The sequence below is a fragment of the Hibiscus syriacus genome, unplaced genomic scaffold (assembly GCF_006381635.1).
Source record: "Hibiscus syriacus cultivar Baekdansim isolate YM2019G1 unplaced genomic scaffold, ASM638163v2 tig00111085_pilon, whole genome shotgun sequence".
Lineage (NCBI taxonomy): Eukaryota > Viridiplantae > Streptophyta > Magnoliopsida > Malvales > Malvaceae > Hibiscus > Hibiscus syriacus.
Genome location: NW_024062976.1, coordinates 368,945 through 390,708, shown reverse-complemented (window position 1 = coordinate 390,708; position 21,764 = coordinate 368,945). Strand labels below are relative to the sequence as shown.

At 35.5% G+C, this 21,764-nt stretch overlaps 4 protein-coding genes and 1 pseudogene across 6 annotated transcripts; 2 read left to right on the top strand and 3 right to left on the bottom strand.

Annotated features, from left to right (window-relative positions):
* Window positions 1–313: 313 nt before the first annotated feature.
* Window positions 314–1,859, bottom strand: LOC120152127 (protein NPGR2-like). The gene is made up of 4 exons (XM_039164410.1): window positions 1,610–1,859; window positions 1,457–1,509; window positions 949–1,102; window positions 314–700 (listed from the first exon to the last, which is right to left on the bottom strand). The coding sequence occupies exons 1-4, from the start codon at window positions 1,857–1,859 to the stop codon at window positions 381–383; spliced, it is 777 nt and encodes a 258-aa protein (XP_039020341.1). The 3' UTR covers window positions 314–380.
* Window positions 1,860–2,906: 1,047 nt separating this feature from the next.
* LOC120152102 lies at window positions 2,907–3,754 on the top strand. The gene has a single exon (XM_039164395.1). It carries the CDS (start codon window positions 3,149–3,151, stop codon window positions 3,482–3,484), a length of 336 nt encoding a protein of 111 aa, XP_039020326.1. The 5' UTR covers window positions 2,907–3,148; the 3' UTR covers window positions 3,485–3,754.
* A 2,694-nt stretch (window positions 3,755–6,448) lies between these two features.
* LOC120152099 lies at window positions 6,449–14,422 on the top strand (annotated as a pseudogene).
* Window positions 14,423–14,652: 230 nt separating this feature from the next.
* LOC120152126 (CRIB domain-containing protein RIC7-like) lies at window positions 14,653–15,997 on the bottom strand. Its single transcript, XM_039164409.1, has 5 exons — window positions 15,918–15,997; window positions 15,642–15,712; window positions 15,364–15,470; window positions 15,083–15,140; window positions 14,653–15,002 (listed from the first exon to the last, which is right to left on the bottom strand). The coding sequence occupies exons 1-5, from the start codon at window positions 15,995–15,997 to the stop codon at window positions 14,653–14,655; spliced, it is 666 nt and encodes a 221-aa protein (XP_039020340.1).
* A 1,383-nt stretch (window positions 15,998–17,380) lies between these two features.
* Window positions 17,381–21,279, bottom strand: LOC120152098 (TBC1 domain family member 15-like). Of its 3 annotated transcripts, none has more exons than XM_039164391.1 (12): window positions 21,138–21,279; window positions 20,572–20,728; window positions 20,398–20,493; window positions 19,568–19,671; window positions 19,091–19,275; window positions 18,729–18,851; window positions 18,551–18,639; window positions 18,255–18,360; window positions 18,042–18,139; window positions 17,701–17,955; window positions 17,534–17,617; window positions 17,381–17,438 (listed from the first exon to the last, which is right to left on the bottom strand). In XM_039164391.1, exons 2-12 carry the CDS (start codon window positions 20,695–20,697, stop codon window positions 17,427–17,429), a joined length of 1,278 nt encoding a protein of 425 aa, XP_039020322.1. In that variant the 5' UTR covers window positions 20,698–20,728; window positions 21,138–21,279; the 3' UTR covers window positions 17,381–17,426. The 3 variants fall into 3 exon arrangements, with proteins under 3 accessions (XP_039020322.1, XP_039020324.1, XP_039020323.1); XM_039164393.1 differs by having other exon boundaries at window positions 20,572–20,703; XM_039164392.1 differs by lacking the exon at window positions 21,138–21,279 and adding an exon at window positions 21,003–21,021.
* Window positions 21,280–21,764: the final 485 nt, after the last annotated feature.

Genomic DNA, 21,764 nt, shown 5'->3' with positions numbered 1-21,764 from the left:
TCTTACACTATTGAGTTTGTTTGTTCTCTTGTCAGTGTCTTGTCTTAATTTCTTCACTTTTTTTTGTATTGTCGGTGAATGTGTAAACCTGGACACAATGGCAGTCTGGCATTAATAATATTACAAAACATCATTCATCAATCCAGCTTTCATAGGGGGGGGGGGAAACCAACATGGATCTCTAATAATATATGATATTTTGCTCATGTGAACCCATTCATAAATTATAAAGTACTATCCGCTTTGACTTTGAAAGCTTTATGATGTGCAAATTCACAAGAAAAATAACATAGAACAATGTACAAGTATCGGTGTATTGAGACTAGTTTATGATATTTACGGGGAACAAGAATAGGGCATAGCAGCAGAGGGCTGTTTATCTAAAGGGATAAACTGGCAGGTGCCGAGTCTTCAAGAATGGCAGCAGCCTGAAAACATTCGGCTGCTTCTTCCAGGGAAGATGGAGTGTCTTCATCTTTGAGAAGCAGACCGAGATTGTAACATGCCGAGGGATTCATTATATGGCTCGGAGAGCATTCATCGGCAAGTTTTTTTACAACTGCATCGGATTGGCTCCCGAGTTGTCTGAGCAGGCCAGCTGCAGATATCAAGCTTGGGGCAAGATCAGGATAGATATCCAAAGCGCTCCAAAAAGCGTTGAGAGCTTCTTTTGGTTTGCCTTTTCTTTCATAAATTACACCTGCAAACAAAATTGTCTTGGATCCTTCATTTACTGGTTTATTTCCACCCCAACAAGATTAACACCAAATCGCTCTAGTTTTTCAATGTTTAATTTATGACAAGGATCGTATACGAGTATATGAATGGTGCTGATTTCAGAAGACTCGAGTTTATACATGAAAATGTGTAAGCTGGGTATATAACAGGAAATTTTCTAGTTCCATATAATATGATAAAAATAAGATAAACAAGGGACTACTAACTTACCAGTGGCATGATTTCTAACAGCAGAGAAAGAACTGATGGCCTTGGATTTTGAAAGACAAATCTCGGCAGCTTGCCATCGTGACAAGCTTATGTAGAGATAAGCTAGATCATGCCATATTTCCTGTTCAAAACTTCTAGAAAAGCATCCACGATCCTTTAAACAATCATTGAAAAAGGTAAGCCGCTTTTAAAATTGTTTATCGGTAAGTGTTATTCACGAAAAATGACGGAAAAGCGTTAACACTCCAACTTCAAAACCTACCCATTCTGTCTTCTGACAGTAACAAGCCTCAAACTTGTATCATGCACGGGTATCCGAGTAGTGACAAGTCATACCGGCAACAAAGATGATTTCCAATAAGCATATCTGAAATCTATCAATCTAATAACAAAAACTGATACATCTCCTAACGTCAACTTAGTAGGATAAACATTTTAGATTCTTCTCTGACATAGAAATCAACTACAGCCATAGGTAATGCATATGAATGCTAAACAATTAGCGGACCTTATAAAGTTTCTTCCCGGAACTGAAGCTTTTAGTCCTTACATGAAGAATGCCTAGAAGTCGAATCTATGCGTCAACAGCGCCCTTGAGATGTCCCCTGTGCAGTTTGAAGCTTAGCTTTGGTGCGCAATAGTTCTCCTTCGTCCCATTTGCCAGTTTGATCCAGGGCAGCGTCCAGGATGGTTTCACTATCCACAAAACGTTTTTGGGCTGAAAATGCGCGGACCAATAACAACCACTCCTTAATGTTAGAACCACCTTCAAGATTTAGCAATGACTTTGCATATGAAAGTGCTTCTTCCAACTTTCTCTGCTCATCAATTTGCAGGCTGAGAAGATAAAGAATGTTAGGGTCCTTCATGCTTGTAATATTCCCAGCCCTTTTCAAGACTTGACCAAGCATTTAATACACGAAACTTGAAGCAAATCCTCTTCGAACCCGAAGCAATAGGATTCTGGGTTGGAGATGGGATTCTGGGTCCACCTTAACGACGGCTGCCTCGCTGGTGGGCCATTTCTATACCACGTGTGATGCTTTTCATATATTTCAGTGTTGACTTTGACGGTTATTAACGTTATTTTTACTTCGTCAGTTTTTCATTTGTGGATTTTGATAATACAAAAAATAATTAAGTTTTTATAAAAAAAATTAAAGAATTTAATCTAAAATTTTATAATTAGAAATTTAAAAGTTTTAAGATTTAACGGGAATTTTAAATTTTTTAAAATATAGTAAAATTCTTAAAAGAGTTTTAATGGTAAAGGGAGTATTATTCATTTTAAAAGTTTTAAGTTCGAGCAGTCGCATCTCTTAGATATACTTTTCGATTATTTAAAAATAATTTGAGTATTTACTACTTTATAATCATCAGGACTATTCAAAAAATCAAAAAAAAATGTCTATCTCCTAAAAGAGTTATAATTACTTTATAAAAAATTTAGAATAAAAAATAATTTTTAGAATTGTATGTGTTGATTAAAATGTAGTACATATTTATATTAAAGATATAATAAAAACTAAAAATAATTTTAGAAAACAGCCAAACGAGGCCTAAATTTGATACAAGTGCACATGGACTTTTTTAAGGGACTGGACCTAAAACTTTTGTTTTTGTTTAAGGATCTAAAACATTACATGAGCGTTGTTTAGTCGTTTAATATCTCCGTGGCAAACTTAGTAATTTCCTTAATCTGCAAGGCTAATGGTTATTCTCTTCTCTATAAATTCATACAATCCACCAGGATTTCATTCTCCGCACTCCACCCATTTTTCTCAAATCTCAAATTCTCAATCTCTCCCAATTCTTCTTCTTCTTTTCATTTATAAACAGCGACAATTTTAATTGTATAAATCCAGATTCCGGTCACTGAATCTGAACCTTCTTTTGTTGTTGTTTTACCTTCTTACCCTTTTCGATTTTCCCGCTTTTTTTTACCCAAACAATCCGATTTTTATCCATCGGATACATTTTATTTATATATATATATGTGTGGATGTATAATTTGTAGTATATATTTGGAGCTGACGTGGCGTGTATCAAATAAGTTATAAGTCGCAACAAATGAACACCAAAACGATGCGTCTCCCTCCTCGACGGGTTCCCGATTCTATGCCCAACAACAACAATAAGCGCAAAGAGAGACGGTTTTGACCTCAAACAGTTAACCCCTCCTCCGCCCACAAAACCGTCCATGCTAGCCGCAGCAGCCGCCGCTCACCCGGTTCTACCCAACCAGCTCCTCGCCGGATACCTCGCCCACGAGTTCCTCACCCGCGGGACGCTCCTCGGCCAGCCATGGGACTCGACACGACCGTTACAAACGGCCGCCGAATCCAGGAGGGCGGTCGGAGGAAAAACCGAGCCGACGGAGAGATCCGCGACGGGCGACGCCGAGCCGGAGCCGAAGCCGAGGGAGGAGAACAAGCGTCAAAGGTACGTGGAAGTGGCGAGTTTGCTGAAGACCGATGGGACCTACGTTCCCGGCATCGTCAACCCGAGCCAGCTCTTTCGTTTCTTAGAGATGTAAGGTTGGTTTTTTATACGTGGCGACATCTCATTGGACGTAGGTTTTTCCCCCCAAGTGCCAAAGTTCCAACAACGAGATTGAATTCTTGTTAGAGCATTCTTCGTTTTCTTCTCCGTCTTTGCTCATACCGGAGAAGTTCTCTTGTGGAATATACGTAGCCATAACTGATAACTCGTAAGCATAGCTCTTCAGTTTTCCTTTAATTGTGCATTTGATGTTTTCGCTTATATTCTGAATGAACATTCAAATGATAATCTCGGAATTTCATAATGTTTTTAGGTTAATCAAAACCCAATACCCGTTCTTGTTCAAGAACATAAATTGCTCTCCAAACATTTTATCAGATTTGATTGATTTTGCATTCAAATTAATCAGAATCCGACATTGGATTTAGCTAATCTAATAAATAAAGTAAATCTACGAAAACTCGAGATTGCAAGATTGAGATCTAATTATCTAATTAGCCATCGATAAGCACGGGTTAGCTAGATCAAACTATTTATGTTCCCATATCGTGTATCATGTTTTTTCGTACCAATGGTAAAGCACCGATTGTTTAACTATACATGGCTAGTAAATAGTGTGTTATTGGTTAATAAAGTGAAATTATTTCATGAGTCTTATAATATTTGTTTAATAAGATTTTCTTATTTATCAATGGTTTTTTGTCACACCATATTCTTAAATTGTGTTTGAAAGTATCAAATATATTTTAACAATTCTTATAAGAAAAGAAACCTCCCCTTACGAAATCCATATAATATATATATATATATATATATATTTAATTTCTTTGTCATTATTACTTTTTTAATAGTTTCTGTCATTATTACTGTTATATTATTAACTTTGTTTCACCCTGCAATGGTTTTATGATTAAAACTTTCAAAATTTGAATTTGAACTTAGATTTAAATTTAAAGGTTGCTCCAACTTTTTTTTATAAAACACTTGTAATTTGGTGTCTGTAGTGAAGATGTTTATGCTAAATTATTGAGTTTTACTATGTTAATTTTATTTAATTAAGAAATTTATATATTATTTGGATATTTAAAGTTGCATATTCTTTTAAATCATGTCACTTTAATGACAATAATTGATTGTGTTACTGATTTACATATACTGAAGAGAGCAAATCATGTCAATCAAGAGGTTAAATTCCAAATTTCAGAATTGGTGGAAGGACTAAAATCAGAATTAGACTCAAACTAAAAGCTTGAATATTTTTTTTAATTTTGTTTCGTGGTAGGTTCAAGGCAAATGGACCGGCCTCCTCGGTTCGGCGTTTATGTGTCTGTGGGACCCACTACCTGACCCGATACAGCATAATATCACTGAGGAAACTATTAATTAGTTAATTAATTTGATTAAACACTGTCTCTTTTCTTTTACGCCTCACCCAACCCTAACTCTAATATATATATATATATATATATATATATAAAACTGAAGCGCTAATTTTCCCTATCTCCCCATTCGTTATTTCCTTTTCACGCCATCTTTTTTCTATCGTTTTCTAATCCTTCTCCGGTCGCCGGCCTCAAATTTTTAATCGGGAGAGTGATCCCAGTTTAAACTTTAACGTCAACGATGCCATAGCAAGATTGGGTGTCAGATCCAAAAAAATCTGTTAAAAGTTTCGTCTTAATGGGATTTGTTCGGTAAATTTTGGATGGATGTTATGGGTTATGAATGTTTAACCGATTCTGATTTCTTGGCAAAGGTCCAAAGGAGATACAATGGATTAAAGAAAAGGCTAGACTGATAACTTCAGAAAAGTAATTACAGGTTTAGATAATTTATAAATAAGTTTAAAGATTATGATTATTAAAGGCTTAAAGTAAATATAAGTACTCAAATTAGGCATTATTTTCAAGTATTTAATTGTTTTTTTTTGTTAAACCAAGTTCTTAAACTATTATATTTAATCATTTTAAGTCTTATCATTTTTTTAACTATAAAAATATTTTTAACTAATAAGAAATTAACTCGTCGTATAAAATTAAGTGTTTATTTTGATTAAAAATAGTTTAAGGGCTTAAAATAAAAAAGAATCATAATTTAAGAACTTATTTTGATAAAAAAAATAAATTAGGTACAATTACATATAATAATTTAAAGATTTACTTTGAAAAAAAATAGTTTAAATATCTAAAGAAAAAAAATAACAAATTTTGAGTATTCTTTTTTTTAGTTTAAGCTCTATTTAAATTAAACTCATTTTTATTTAGTTTATAATAACTTTTTATAACAGTAAAATAAATATTTATGCTTTAAATAATGAAAATAACTTACAAATATTATACTCCTCCCACTAAATTTGTTATTTTATTAATTTTTTCTATTTTTTAAAAATTTGACTCGTTATCATTTAAATTTTATTATTTATAAAATATGTGATAAAATATATTTTAAGAACCTTCAATCAATTAATTTTTAAATATATATATTTTATAAAATTTATTTATTTAAAATAATAATAGTTAAAGTTTAAAAATTTTGATCAATAAGAGACATATTTTGTAAGACGAAAGAATATATGATTCATTAATACTTTTTATGAAATAAATATAAAACATAAAACAAATAATTTTTGTAAAAGTAAAAAAATATCAATTTATAAAATAAAATCAATAAATCAAATATTGATAATTAAATTAGAAAAATATAAAATAATAATTAATATAAATCATGATATCAAAAATAAAATAATTATAAATTAATAATAATAAATTAATTTAAATTTAAATAGCTGATTGAATTGAATTGAATTGATCTATTATTAGTGTAATTTATAAGAGGATGCTTTAAAGTGAGGAGTATAATTGGTCTAGACATTATATTAAAAATAAGTTAAAATTTGGATTATAAGTTAAATATATCTGATGCAATTAAACTATGCAAAACGAGAAATTAGAAAAATAAAAGTTATAGAAAACAGGTGCTTCCTTTTAGCATTGTAAAACGGCACCGTCGGACTTGGATAAGAAAAGGGGCGCGAGGTTTTGGGTTTTGCTAACTGGTGGTGTCTGCTTTGCTCATCCTTTCTTCTCCATTTTTCCAGTTTAATGACTTGGAGTGTTCCATTTCTTCAAATCCATCAAAATCGTTGCACAAATCCTCTCCAAAAAAAATCTGGGTAAGTCATAGTTTTTCATTTAACCAAAATTTCCTAAACGTTTTCCAGGTAGAGAAATGCATATATATATATATATACATCACTACTACCAACTCTTTCAATTTTCCCATCCCTATGTTGTAAAGTTAATTTTCCATTACATATGTAAATAAAAAAAATGGGAATTAGTGTATGTAGAAATGAGTAAGCAAATGATTTTTTTATAAGCATGCTGTATGATTGCCGTGGTTAAAAGTTAAGCCATTGATTTACATGATGAACTGCCCACTGCTGATTACTTATTTCGTTTACTTATTACGTTTTTTTATAGGGTTTCTATTGAAAAGAGTATTGGGTATTTTGGAATTACATGATTGATTTTGATTATTGAAAAAGGGGTCAACTGAAATCATGAAATAGAAGCAAATTCTGGGAAACTGGTTCTGCTCATCATTGTTACTTTGGTTGAGATTGTTTCTGTATTCCTTTGCTAAATTAGCTCTTCTTTATGCTGGGAAATTCTTTGTTGTTGAGAAAATGTTATCCTTTCAGACTGGCTTTGTTCCCAAATCCGTTTCGCCTGTTTGTGTAGTGAGAAATGATCCTAGTTCCCGTAACCTGCTGCCTGTTTCTAATGTCACTCCTAGTATTCTTAGTCATTCATACAACATGAGGCCCGTCTTTGTGCACCAAAGACGTTACTTAAAAACTTCCCCTTGCTTTGCTTACTCGAGAAAATCCAATTCCGGTTCCAGCCATGGTCCTGATCCTGGTCCTGATCCTGAAGCTGGCTTGAAGTCTAAATCTAAAGCTGAAACAGGAAACCAGAACCAAAAGTCTGTAGTTTCCCATAACAAAGATGAAAATCATGATAAAAGCTTCCCAAAAACCATTCCTAAGAAGCCAAGACGTGGTCGTAAGAGTGAAGCTGTAGCTGTCGAAGATTTTATTCGTGACTCACTTGAACAAACGTTTGAATCAATCCGGCAGCAGAATCCTGAAGCTTTTGAGAATAAGGAAAATGTGATGAAGGACTTGAAAATGAGTTCGATCGTGACAGTAGCAGTGATGAAGATGAGGAAGAGGATAGTGAAATTGGTACAAGAGGAAAGAAGATGGTGGTGGAAGAGGAGGACCCATATTGGCCTTTAGATGCAGATGTTGGGTGGGGGATTAGGGCATCAGAGTACTTCGAGCAGCATGCCATTAAGAATGTGGCGGGTGAAGATGGTTCCGAGATTGACTGGGAAGGAGAGATTGATGATAGCTGGGTAAAGGAGATTAATGTTAAAAGTTTCAAAGTTTGGCAACCAACTTTGGAAAATGTTTTTTTTTCAAAGTTTGGTAAATGTTTCTTTGAAAAATGTTTTTCAAAGTTTGGTAAAATTTTGGTAGATGTTTGTTGAAAATAGGAATGGGTAAATTCACTTTAGTCATTGCACTTTAGGGTATTTTCAAAGATTAGTCCCTAAGTTTCTACTATAAATACCCTTACCCATTTAGCTTCAAAATCATCCCAAAACATTTCTTTCTTCCTATACTAGAGAGCTTTCTTGTGAGTAGTGAGTGTTTTGTAAACACCTGTAAATTTTCTCTCTTAGTAAAAGATCTGCAGCAGCCCGGAGACGTAAGCACAATTGGCTGAACTCCGTTATCAATTTTCGGGTATTATTTTTCCGCTTTTATTTCGCATTCTCACTAATCTGGTTATAGGGAAATTACTTGTACTCGGTTTATTTTCCTAACAACTGGTATCAGAGCTTTTGGTTGTGAATTTTGTCAAATTTTCTGCGATGTTACTATTCATTACTATTCACGTGAATAGTAAATTTCGTGAATAGTGAAATTCGGTCGGCGATACGAGTTTGTCGACGGTGGTGTTCTAATACACAGTGATTCGCAAGAATTGTCAGAAACGATCCAAACGAAGCCAGATTCGAGTGGGAGCGATGGCTGCAGACGAAGGGAAGGTGAAAATTGAAAAGTTCGATGGTGCGGACTTTGGCTTTTGGAAGATGCAGATTGAAGATTTTTTGTACCAGAAAATCTATATCAACCTCTCTCAGGAAAGCAACCAGAGGGCATGAAGGATGAGATTGGGCTCTTCTCGACAGACAAGCCCTCGGAGTTATCCGACTGACGTTATCCCGCAATGTTGCTTTTAACATAGCAAAGGAAAAGACCACGGCGGGTCTTATGGCGGCTCTCTCCAGTATGTACGAGAAGCCATCGGCCTCAAACAAAGTTCATTTGATGAGGCGATTATTCAATTTGCGGATGACGGAAGGGGCATCAGTGGCACAACATCTAAATGAACTCAACACAATCACAACCCAGTTGAGTTCAGTGGAAATTGAGTTCGATGATGAAGTTCGAGCTTTAATTCTCTTATCATCTCTACCAGACAGTTGGAATGCTACTGTTACAGCAGTCAGCAGTTCGTCGGGAAACAGCAAATTAAAATTTGACGATGTTCAGGATCTGGTACTGAGTGAAGAAATTCGACGGAGAGAATCGGGTGAAGCATCAACCTCCTCAGCCTTGCACACGGAGTCTAGAGGAAGAACTTCAGAAAGATATTCAAATCGTGGCAGATCAAAATCCAGACGGGAAAAATCTAGAACGGGAAAGAAAGATTTTACCTGTTATAATTGTGGCAAGAAAGGTCACTTTAAAAGAGATTGCGAGCACTGAAGAAAGATACCGGTGCACAGGAATCTGCCAACGTGACAGAGGAGACAGGTGATGCCATGATTCTAAGCGTCAACAGTCTGATTGAATCATGGATCTTGGATTCAGGGGCATCTTTCCACTCCACCCCATGCCAAGAAATCATGGAGAACTATGTCAGTGGTGATTTTGGGAAGGTTCATCTTGCTGATGATGAAACCTTAAAGATCGTCGGAAAAGGAGACATCCGACTAAAGTTGCCAAACCAGACCACCTGGAAGCTGACAGGAGTGAGACATATTCCTGGCCTCAAAAGAAATCTGATTTCTGTTGGACAGCTTGATGGAGAAGGATATAGCACAACCTTTTCAGGCTGTGAATGGAAGATTACCAAAGGAGCACTCGTCATTGCTCGTGGTAAGAAGACTGGTACTCTCTATGTAACCTCCAATTTAGAGAATATCATTGCAGTAGCAGATGCTGATGGAAATCAAACCTATGGCACCAAAGGCTCGGCCATATGAGCGAGAAAGGGATGAAGACACTTTTGTCAAAAGGGAAGCTGCCGGATCTAAAGAATGTAGATGTCGGACTATGCGAGGATTGCATCTTTGGCAAACAAAAGAAAGTCAGTTTTGCAAAGATTGGCAAGACACCCAAGACAGAAAGGTTAGAATTGATTCATACTGATGTATGGGGACCATCCCCAATTCCATCTCTTGCAGGCTCACTATATTATGTCACCTTCATCGATGATCAACAAGGAAGGTGTGGGTTATTTTCTGAAGAAGAAATCAGAAGTCTTTGATACCTTCAGAAAATGGAAGGCCATGGTGGAAAATGAGACTGGTTTGAAAGTCAAGCGGTTGAGGTCTGACAATGGAGGAGAGTACAGAGACAGTAGATTCAGAGATTTCTGTGCAAACAATGGGATCAAGATGGAGACAACAGTTCCCAAGACACCGCAACATAATGGTGTAGCAGAGCGCATGAACAGAACTCTGAATGAACGTGTCAGAAGTATGAGGATACATGCCGGCTTGCCCAAATTTCTATGGGCTGAAGCAATCAACACTGCAGCTTACTTGATCAACCGTGGGCCCTCAGTTCCTTTGGATGGCAGAATACCAGAGGAAGTTTGGAGCAAGAAAGAAATAAACCTTTCACACTTAAGAGTGTTTGGTTGTATTTCTTATGTACACATAGACTCTGCTGAAAGAAGTAAGCTTGATGCTAAGTCCAACAAATGTGCCTTTGTTGGTTATGGCGGTGATGAGTTCGGTTACCGGTTTTGGGACTATGAAAATCGGAAGATCATCAGAAGCAGAGACGTCATTTTCAATGAAATGTGATGTACAAAGATAGATCAACCGCAGAATCAAGTAATACCGAAGCTGAAACAAAGGAATTTGCTGAGTTCGAGGAGATTTCTGGAAATGATGTTCAGATCAATCCTGAAGCAGTTCAAGAAGAACCAGGCACACCAGAACTGAGACGCTCCTCCAGAATTCCTAAACCAACCCAACGGTATTCTCCTTCTTTACACTACTTGTTGCTGACTGACAATGGTGAACCAGAGTGCTATGATGAAGCAATGCAAGTGGAGGATTCAGTCAAGTGGGAGTCTTCCATGAAAGATGAGATGGACTCGCTTATGTCAAATCAGACATGGGAATTAGCTGAATTACCACCAGGCAAGAAAGCGCTCCACAACAAGTGGATTTACAGGATCAAAGAAGAGCACGATGGGAGCAAACGCTACAAAGCAAGATTGGTTGTCAAAGGCTTTCAGCAAAAAGAAGGTATTGACTACAATGAAATTTTCTCTCCAGTCGTTAAATTGTCTACAATCAGACTGGTGTTGAAAATTGTAGCTGCAGAGAATTTACATCTTGAGCAGTTAGATGTAAAGACAGCTTTCCTTCATGGTGATTTGGAGGAAGAAATCTATATGAGGCAGCCAGAAGGCTTCATAGAGGCAGACAAGAAAAACCTGGTATGCAGGTTGAAGAAGAGCTTGTATGGTTTAAAACAAGCTCCTAGACAGTGGTACAAGAAGTTCGATAGCTTCATGAGTAGCAGTGGTTTTATCAGATGCCAAGCAGATCATTGTTGCTACATCAAGAGGTTCGACAACAGCTTCATTATTTTATTATTGTACGTTGATGACATGCTCGTTGCAGGCTCAGACATGCAAGAGATTATACACTTGAAGCAAAAATTGTCGAAGCAGTTTGCTATGAAGGATCTGGGCGCTGCAAAGCAGATTCTTGGGATGAGGATCAAGAGAGACACAAAGTCGGGGACTTTGATGTTATCACAGGCTGAGTACATCAACAAAGTACTCTCCAGGTTCAACATGCAAGATGCTAAACCAGTAAGTACACCTTTAGGTGTTCATTTCAGACTCTCCAAAGACCAATCACCAAAGACGGAGGAAGAACGTGCACACATGGTGAAGGTGCCGTATGCCTCAGCAATTGGAAGTCTAATGTATGCCATGGTTTGTACCAGACCAGATATTGCTCATGCAGTGGGAGCTGTTAGCAGGTACATGAATAATCCGGGCAAGGTACACTGGGAAGCAGTCAAATGGATCCTCAGATATCTTCGTGGTACCACAAACAAAGCACTTTGTTTCAAAGGTGGAGATATGATACTGACAGGTATGTAGATGCTGACTTAGCCGGAAATGTCGACATCAGAAGGAGCACTACAGGGTATGTCTATACTCTAGGAGGAACTGCAGTGAGTTGGGTTTCTCAACTACAGAAGATAGTTGCTCTCCCACACTGAAGCAGAATATGTCGCTGTTACGGAAGCCAGCAAGGAGATGGTTTGGCTCCAAAGTTTCTTGGAAGAGTTAGGCAAGAAACAAGAAAACATATCTTGTATTGCGACAGTCAAAGTGCTATCCATCTAGCAAAGAATCCGTCTTTTCATTCCAGGACAAAGCACATACATTGAGATATCATTTTATCCGGTCTCTTCTGGAAGATGGGATTTTGAAACTTGAAAAGATTAGTGGAGCTCAAAATCCGGCAGACATGTTGACAAAGACGGTGACTACGGACAAACTGAAGTTGTGTTCAACTTCAGTTGGCATGCTAGAATAAATAGACCAGACATGCTGCTGCATTGATCGAGGTGTGAAGACATATTAAAATCAGTCTTCAAGTGGGAGATTGTTAAAAGTTTCAAAGTTTGGCAACCAACTTTGGAAAATGTTTTTTTTTCAAAGTTTGGTAAATGTTTCTTTGAAAAATGTTTTTCAAAGTTTGGTAAAATTTTGGTAGATGTTTGTTGAAAATAGGAATGGGTAAATTCACTTTAGTCATTGCACTTTAGGGTATTTTCAAAGATTAGTCCCTAAGTTTCTACTATAAATACCCTTACCCATTTAGCTTCAAAATCATCCCAAAACATTTCTTTCTTCCTATACTAGAGAGCTTTCTTGTGAGTAGTGAGTGTTTTGTAAACACATGTAAATTTTCTCTCTTAGTAAAAGATCTGCAGCAGCCCGGAGACGTAAGCACAATTGGCTGAACTCCGTTATCAATTTTCGGGTATTATTTTTCCGCTTTTATTTCGCATTCTCACTAATCTAGTTATAGGGAAATTACTTGTACTCGGTTTATTTTCCTAACAATTAACTGTCTCGAGTGGGAGAGCTTTGCTTTCCATCCAAGCCCGCTAATCGTTCTTGTATTTGAGAGATACAATAGGTAACTCTTTTCGTGTCAAATTTATTGTGTTGCCGTGATTCTCTTTCAAATGACACACTCCAGTTTTTGGGATATTGTTGCATTATGACACGAGATATTTAGTTTGTGTTTTTTGTACAGTTTTTGTTAATTAATTTTACCTGTTGTTAGTAAGAGCATGCGGACAAAAAAAGACTCCTCCAACCAACAACTAGTTGATCTAGTGGGATGAGGCAGTAGGTCCCTTAAGCAAGGTCAGAGGTTCGAATCCTGACATTTGCGAATGGAGCAAACTGGGTTGAGAGGGTCGCCCTCGCCTTTACTGTACCTGATTTGGATTAGTCGGTCAATAGATTGGATACCAGTGATTAATTAAAAAAAAAAAACTCCTCCAGATGCATGAAGCACAATTTAATGCATAAATATGGTTTTTCATGTTTGCGCTTATATAGAGGCAAATACTTTCCTAATATCTGTCATATGCCATATTTTAATTACGGGTTAATAAGGAATAAACATCCATTTAATTTTGTGGACAGGGCAACTCACAATTGGAAGACTTTGAAAGAGCTAGAGAAGGCAATCCAGGTATATTGGAACTCCAATGACCGACTACCACCTCGGGTAAGAATCTTTGCTTTGTCTTTTATCTGAAATATAAATCACTCTCGAAAACTTTATTGACTCTCCATTTGGTTAGACACAAGTTTCAGTTCTTGTACAAATTTATCCATTTGGCTGCTTGTGAAAGCGGATTGTGATCTATTTTGTTAGGGAAAGGTCCAAATTTCCTTCAAATATTTTGTATTATTTGTCCGGCGATAAAAATGCCTTGAAATATTCCTTGAAACAGGCAGTCAAACTGGATATCAATATTGAGAGAGATTTGGCATATGCTCTTAAAGTCAGGGATTGCCCGCAGGTTTTATTTTTACGTGGAAACAAGATCGTGTACAGAGAGAAAGGTTGGTATTATACAAATTATTGCTCTGTCAAATTGCTCTCGGCTCCTTTATTTGATGCTACAACTTATTGAGGGTCTTGCAGAGTTTCGCAAGGCCGATGAATTGGTCCAAATGATTGCGTATTTCTATTATAACTCGAAGAAGCCTGCATGGATTGATGAGGCATCCATGCGTCAACCTTATTAGGTTTGTATATTGACACTCCAAATCTACAGTCAAGAAAATGTTTATTCGTCGTACTTTGTTGTCAATTGTTTTGCTTCTGTTTTTGGTTGGGATAATAATATTTGTAATCCTTTTGACCAGGGGTTTTATATGCTTCAAGGCAAGTAATCCCTAAGCCTTATCCTGGATGAAGATAACGGACACCCATGCAAAAAAACAGAAGTTGAGCCAGGGAAGCATGAACAAGTAATGAATCATCTTTCCATACTTTTGATTTCTAAATTCTAAACATTTGAAGAATTGCATAAATATCAAATACGAGTTTATATTTAAAATGAATACCCCAGCCTCTGTTATCATACAAGGTTTCCCGGATGTGGGAGACATAAATAGAAGAAAATATAAACGTAAAGGAAGAATCTGTAACTCTTCTTGATTTCTGCTAAAGTAAAAAGCGCCTGGTACACTAGCTAGTCATGGTATTTACCAATATGTTTATATACCAACCAAAAGAGCCCCCCCCCTCCCCGAAAAACTCCTTCTCAACTCAATTGTTCTCCCCTTCTATTAAATCCGAAGCATAACTAAATTGGGACCCTGCTTCCGAAAAAGTATCCGACTCTGTGGCTTTGGACCGCCTCGAGCTTCCTTCACCAACCAACTCTTTCACCTTCTTTCTCTTACTTTTCTTTGGTTCTTTCGACTCGGTAGCTAGGTTCGAGTCCTTGGGTTTTCTAGTCTTCTTTGATTGCTTTGATTTGTCTGTTTTCTCCTTTGTTGAAGAGGCACCACTCCCGTTTGTGGATATAGTGCGCTTCGATGATTTTGGCACTTGTGGCAAGTCTTTTGCCGCAGAACTTTTACCCCTTGAGCCTTTCCGGCTCAAATTATTGTTATCTGTAAAATTATATCCAAAATGATGATTGCATATATACAAATTAATCAAATGATGCAACCAAAATATTTCTTGTTTATACCTCCAAGAGATAAAGGTGGTGTCTGAAACCCTCCTGCAGGTGTTTGAAACTCATTCATCTGCATGTAATTAAAGAAAAAGAGTCAGAAATATAACCATTCATCGTATTGACAACTTCTGATTCTGTGGTTACAAGAACAAGATGAAACACTTTTACTCAATAGCTATGGTACTTGAACATGGATGCAAGTGTCGGACACGGGTTAGTATCGAACATAGGATCTTTAGAGGTTATATCCATCCGAGTAGTAATATAATTATAGTTAGATTTGAGTGAACTACCCAGCTAGGTTTAGAGTGTACTGTTGAAGGACCATCCCATCCTATATGAGCCACGTGCTTTACATCTGTTGGCATACCAATATGCATTTCAGGCTCTTTTTCGCTCTCTGCAAAAACAAGTTCCATCCATTTCTTGCCATTATTACCAACAAACTCAAAAGCCAAACACATCCAGTGGTTGCTTTGCTCTTGAGGTCATATATATATATACATGTCTGAATGATTGTGTGTATATATATGCATCTTATAATGTCATAAGGAGAGATGGAAATACATACCAAATATGTGAGTAAAGTATTTAAGACCTTTTAGCAACCCTTTCATCATGTTTGATTTAATGATATCTAAACTAAACCAGCATATGGATGTGGAATAAATCAAGCTTCAAATCTGAATCTGAAAACCGAGAAAAAGAGAAAAATCATCATCATCATCTTATCTGCCATATATTTGCGTATCGACGCAGGCACGATCCTTCAAATACATGAAAAAACGAATATATCCGTACAAGATTCTTGACCAGATAACACAAGAAGTGTTTTTTTCTTTCTTACAGCTTTGGAACATTGGCCCTGCTAACACATTTCACCTTCAGGGAAGGAACAAAAGGTTGTGTGATAGAACAAGCATGCATGGTTTTCATGCATGCAAAAACACATGCAGGTGTGCAAGGAATTTAAAATGCAAATGAGGGGGAGCAGTAATTTTGTTTCTTGAGCCTTAAATAGGGGGAAAATAAGTTAAAGAAATGATAATATTGGATCAGAAAGTTGGACCGTTTAGGAAAAACGTGTGTTTATTAGGAAGGAAATTTTCTGTTTTAAGGCAAAACGTGCGTTAATTCAATGGAAATGCAATCTTAAATAACAATGATTTAACGATAATTTAGGTTTTAGACTTGGAGGATGTATATTTCGGAAGGTTTTAACAAATTGTCTTATTTAGTAAGAACATTCAGATTATTGTTTCTTTGTTCTTTTTCCTGTTTTTATTAACATGATACAATTTTTTGGGTAAACTATGCGTTTAATACCTAAACTATTAATCTTGGTCTGTTTTAGTATCTAAACTTTCATTTTTTTTAAATTCATACCTAAAGTTTAGTTTTTGTTTCATTTTAGTATCCCGTTCAAAATTTAACGTTAAATTTTGAATTGTTTTTGAAAGTTTAGGCATTAAAAATTATCAAATTTGATAGTTTAGGTATTAAATGCGTTATGTTTTTAATGACAAGATATTAAAATGAAATAAAAACTAAATGTGAGGTATGATTTTGAAAATTGAAAGTTTAAGCACTAAAGCAGATCAAAATTGATAGTTTATGCACTATATGTGTAGTTTACCCTTTTTTTTATCAAACTCTTTTATTAGTCATCGTTTTTAGTATAAATTGTGAACTTAGTCATTGTATTTTAATTTGATGTTTTTAGTCTCGTACATCTTAGGTTTTGGAATTTTAGTCCTGGCCCAGATATTAACCATCAAATTTGCTAAATAAAATTCTATTGTTTGTCTCTCGATTATGCACAAGTTATAAATTCAGTTCTTGTTTTTCGCTTCTATTAATTTAATTATATTACATTTTACAGTTTGAGTTATGATTGAAATTTTAAAATTTAAAAAGTATAGGTATTAAAATTGACTAAATTAAAATATAAAGACTAAATTCAAATACATAATATATGAACTAATGACAGAATTTATGTCCCGCTGAAAATAATTTAAGATTAATTACGGCTATATGTAACATCATTTGCCTGGTTAAGTGAAATGAGTTTGACAACTTTTTACGTTTTTTTTAATAATTTCTAATAATGTTCACTGTTTCACGAGATTTTCAAAATATAATAATGATTTGATTTGATTTGTTTGTTAATTATCTGACGAAAACGATTAACGTAAGGGATAAAATAATCCTTTTACCAATTAACTTTTTCATAAGAATTTAATTAATTTTTTTTATTAAAAACTAAATGGATTTGATGAATAGAAAGAATTACAAAACGAAGCAAAAGCAAGGAAAGGTTCCGACAAAGATTGATGGTTTGATGAGATTGCACCCATCACTTCTTGGCCTACATTTTAAAAAATGTAATTAAATAAATAAATAATCACTGTTATCCATTTAATTAACTGTTTTCTTTTATAAATAATAAAAAAAAAACCTTACCTTTTTTAAGTACTTGTCTTGAATCTTCAGTGCCTTTTGACATGCTTTCTTGGCATCCAAGTTTCCGGTAATCTCACCCAATATCTAGAATAAGAAGAAAAGGACTTCAAGGTCAGAAAAAAGCTGCAAGAACAATGCAAACTCACGAAGATTTAAGAGAGAGAGACATTGACGACGTCATCGAGACCCTTGGCGTCCTTTAGAATCTGTTTATTCTTGGTCTCGAGAACGCTTGCGACAAGGAAGATTGAGAGTGCGCTGCTTTTATCTGCATGCCCACACTGCACATTTTTTCTTTGGAATTTACCGTACTGCATAAGCGTCTTCGGATCTATTGGTTCTGTAGCTTCGTCATCTAGAGCTGCATCGGGTTGCTCGTAATACGAGAAGATATTAGGGTTGTACTCCATTGCCCACATTACCTAGAACCAATCTCTGTCTTAGTATAAGCATGCTAAATAGAGCACACTACTGCTTGAAGCTCGAATTAATATAATTCATTCCTCACCTCCCAAAGATACAAAGCATCGACAAACGAGAACTCTCTCCTGAAAAGCACCATTAGCATGCGGAACGCAAACAAATACTCCCCTCCATCCAGATCCTCTGTAACAAAAATTTCCCGGGGTTTTAGTTGAACAATGTAAAAATTGTAAACTACAAAGATGGCAAAAAAAGGTCAATGTTAAGTAGAACGGTAAATCGAACTAATATAACATACCAAGGTGTTGATGAAGCTTGGGGTCAATAGTTTTAACAACTTGTGAAAGTGTACCAAGCTGGGACTGCACTCCTATTGAAGTTGTACTGCACCTAAAGTTCTCCCTCTGTTGCATAAAACAAAATCAGAAGTTCAATTCCATCCTATACGGTATATAAATCATAAACATTACAGGAAACAAGCATGAAAGCCAAAGCACAAATCAATTATGCCATCATGGAATCTTTACAAACAAATTCCAAGGATATGAAATACTAAAAGATGGCAACAATCCTGCAAGAAAACAAACATTCTACCAGTCTGCGCATTGCACGCTCAAAGCACCAAAACGCGTCAGCTTCGTCTTCAAGAAGTATTACCATTGGAGAGCATATGTCATTCATTCCTGCTCAAGAAAGAACAAAGCCAAAAATGTCGTCGGACAAGAAGACTTCAGTTTGGTAATAAATAATGCAATTACCAGCTACTCCTCACCTTGAACATAACCGATATCAGCATCTACCCAGGAATATATAGCAAGAACATCCCAGAGTTTTGCTTGATTAGCTTCATCCTCATAAAAGACAAGTGCTCGATCAGTTCGAACAACATCCAAACCTACATTCCAATTAGATCAAGTACATTTAAGGACCATTGCAATGTAAACAAAGCTACAATTATAATTTCTGAGAGAAGCATGGATGATCTAGAGATGCAGAAGAAACCCGGGTTCTTCTTGCTATTAACCTAGGAGCATAGACTATATAAATAAGAATATGCTAGACATTTATGTTCCAATGCTGTAAAGTATATGGAAGATCCAATCAGTTGAGCATGAAACTATATATCGTACATACCAATTTGATGCAAGGATCGCATCCACTGAGCAACTTTCTGGTCTGAAACATCAGGTGGCACATCACCGCATACGACTCCTATTGGTTGGCCGTCATCAGTAATAATTGGTTCTGTAATGAACTTTCCACTACCAATGACTCGCACAATCTTCTGGCATTCAGTCTTCCACATGCCATAACGCTCCCTGGGGTGGTTAGTGTGAAAAGTTCAGTCACAGTGATCAACCAACTTACGGAAAGTATAACATCAAAGTTAAGAGAAAGAAAAAGCTGAGCGTTGTGAATGAAGCAAACTAAACTACTAAAGGGTCCTTCAAAAGTTACTGAGCTATAAAATGTTAATCAGGGTAAGTGGTAACCATATGAAGCGCTATTAAATTTAGAAGTGAAAAAAAGGAAATGAGTCATGAATAACTTATACTTGTTGAGATGTTAGAATCAATTTCCCAGTTCGAAGTATCGGTGTAAAGTTGTTACCTCCTTTGCTCTCTAAGCTGATTCCGTTCATCAAAGGTACTGTTAGGATCAAAGCAACCTAAAAGGAACTCCCAGACTAACCCTTTGATTGAAGGGTGAATACCCTACCATAACAAATCAAGTAAAGCTAAACACAATTAATTATCGATAATAAGTTTGTTCAAACTTTTCAACATATAGAAATAGAAAAACATTAAACAATTATATGCAAACCACACCATTGTGAACAGATACAAGGAGTTATTGGCTAATTCAAAGGAGTTACAGATGTTTAACCACTTCAAAATGACAAAAAGCAGACAACCAGTTGAATAAAATTCATGAAAAAAGAGACAAAAACTTGTGCATAAACACATAAATATGCATTCACGTATATATAAGTCAGTTGATGGATTGGGAGAGTAATAAGGTTTTCAGTTACGTTGGAATCTGGGGAAGGCAAAGGTGAAACATTTTATAATATATGATGTACGAGTAATTTATACCCACTCAAACTTGCTTTGATTGCCCTGAGAAAATTCAGTTCTCCATAGCCTCCTGAGATTTTCAGTTTTCATACGCTTAAAGAAATATGAATATGATATTGATTATTGGGGTGCTAATATCATCAATGATCAAACTTACAAAGGCAATCACACACTGAAAAAACATTCAAGAATGTCATTAAAGACTCAGAAATCTCCTCTAATCAACTATTAATCATACTAACAAAAATCTTAAATAGTATAGCATGCTCCTTACTCAATGTCCAACATTAAATATATGTATATGTCAATTTGTGTAGTCGAATAAACATAATTAATTATAAATAGAACTCGAAAGAAGCATACTCCTCGTTGGATCCGTCTAAGAACTTTTTCTATATCGAGGTGACCATCTTCAGAGAATGCAGCATGCCATCTCCTTGAACTAAGTGTTTTTCCTACCTAGGAAAATAGGTCAAGTAAAAAAGCAAGACACAGTGAACAGAAAATTAAGGGAAGTGATGAGTAAAAGATGCAAACCCTAGGCCGAAAGCGGGTCTTTTGAATATCAGCTAAGCATTCTGGTCTTATTGGATAAAAGGAGTCCAACTCCTCTGCTCCGGCATTTCTACCAAATATCCCTGATATTGTCGCCCAATCAACCATCTAATTCTAAACAAGAGACCCTAATCATTTACTGCCAACACAATCAAATTAAAGACATTAACAAAATAGTACATAGGAAACTGTGAATACAAACATCAAAATCGTTGTCACTGGTAAATAGAAAGAAGGAAACGATGAAAAACATGACCAGCATGAAAGAAACAGAACAAATAAATAACATCATGCAAACATTAGAATGCCAGATCAATTTCATTGATTCAAAGCCAGAAATAAAAATCATCGTTAGGCAATCCAAACTCCAATGGTAGATTCAAATATTTCTCAAATTCAAAACAACCCATCACCCTATTTGGAGCAGAGTCTCCCTCTCTTTCCCCAATCATGGAAGATCCAAATCCAAATGGGAATTTCTGAATTAAGGGTATGTTTAAAATTGCATCTTTATGTAACATCATTATCGTTGTCTTTCGAAAGCTTACTTTGCAGAGTGATGAAATTGGATAGAAAAAGCCAACTTCGTTGCAGGCAAGTAGCAACGGATTGGAAATGCTACAAAAATTCCTTCATCGCCGCGTTTCTTTTGTATTTTCTTTCTATTTTCTAGGAGACAAGGGCACAAGGCAGCAGTGAAACAAACGCAACGACGAATGACGGGGATGAAATGAATTATACGATAAAATAACATTTAGTCCTTGCACTCAATAATTTATTTTAATTTGATCCCTAAATTTATTTTTTATATCCTTAATTTTATTTTTCATATAATTTATGTTACTTTTTAAAAATGTTTTTTGATTAAAAGTACTTTTAGGATAAAAATGTAAAATAGATAATTTTTTAGATTAAGAGTACTTTTCAAAAAGCTAAAATTTATAACTTTATATTTCTATTAAAGAAATTATTTTATTATTTAAAAGTATTTTGAAATTAAGATTAAATATCTAAATTTTAAAGTTAAAATTTATAAAATTCAAAATTAATTAAATATATTTTCGAATAGCAAAAACCATTAAATTTAAAAACAAGTAATTAGGTGTATTGTTATATTTTATATCGGCTTAATCATATGTGAGGTCCTTGGTTCAATTCGGTCCATATCCAACAGC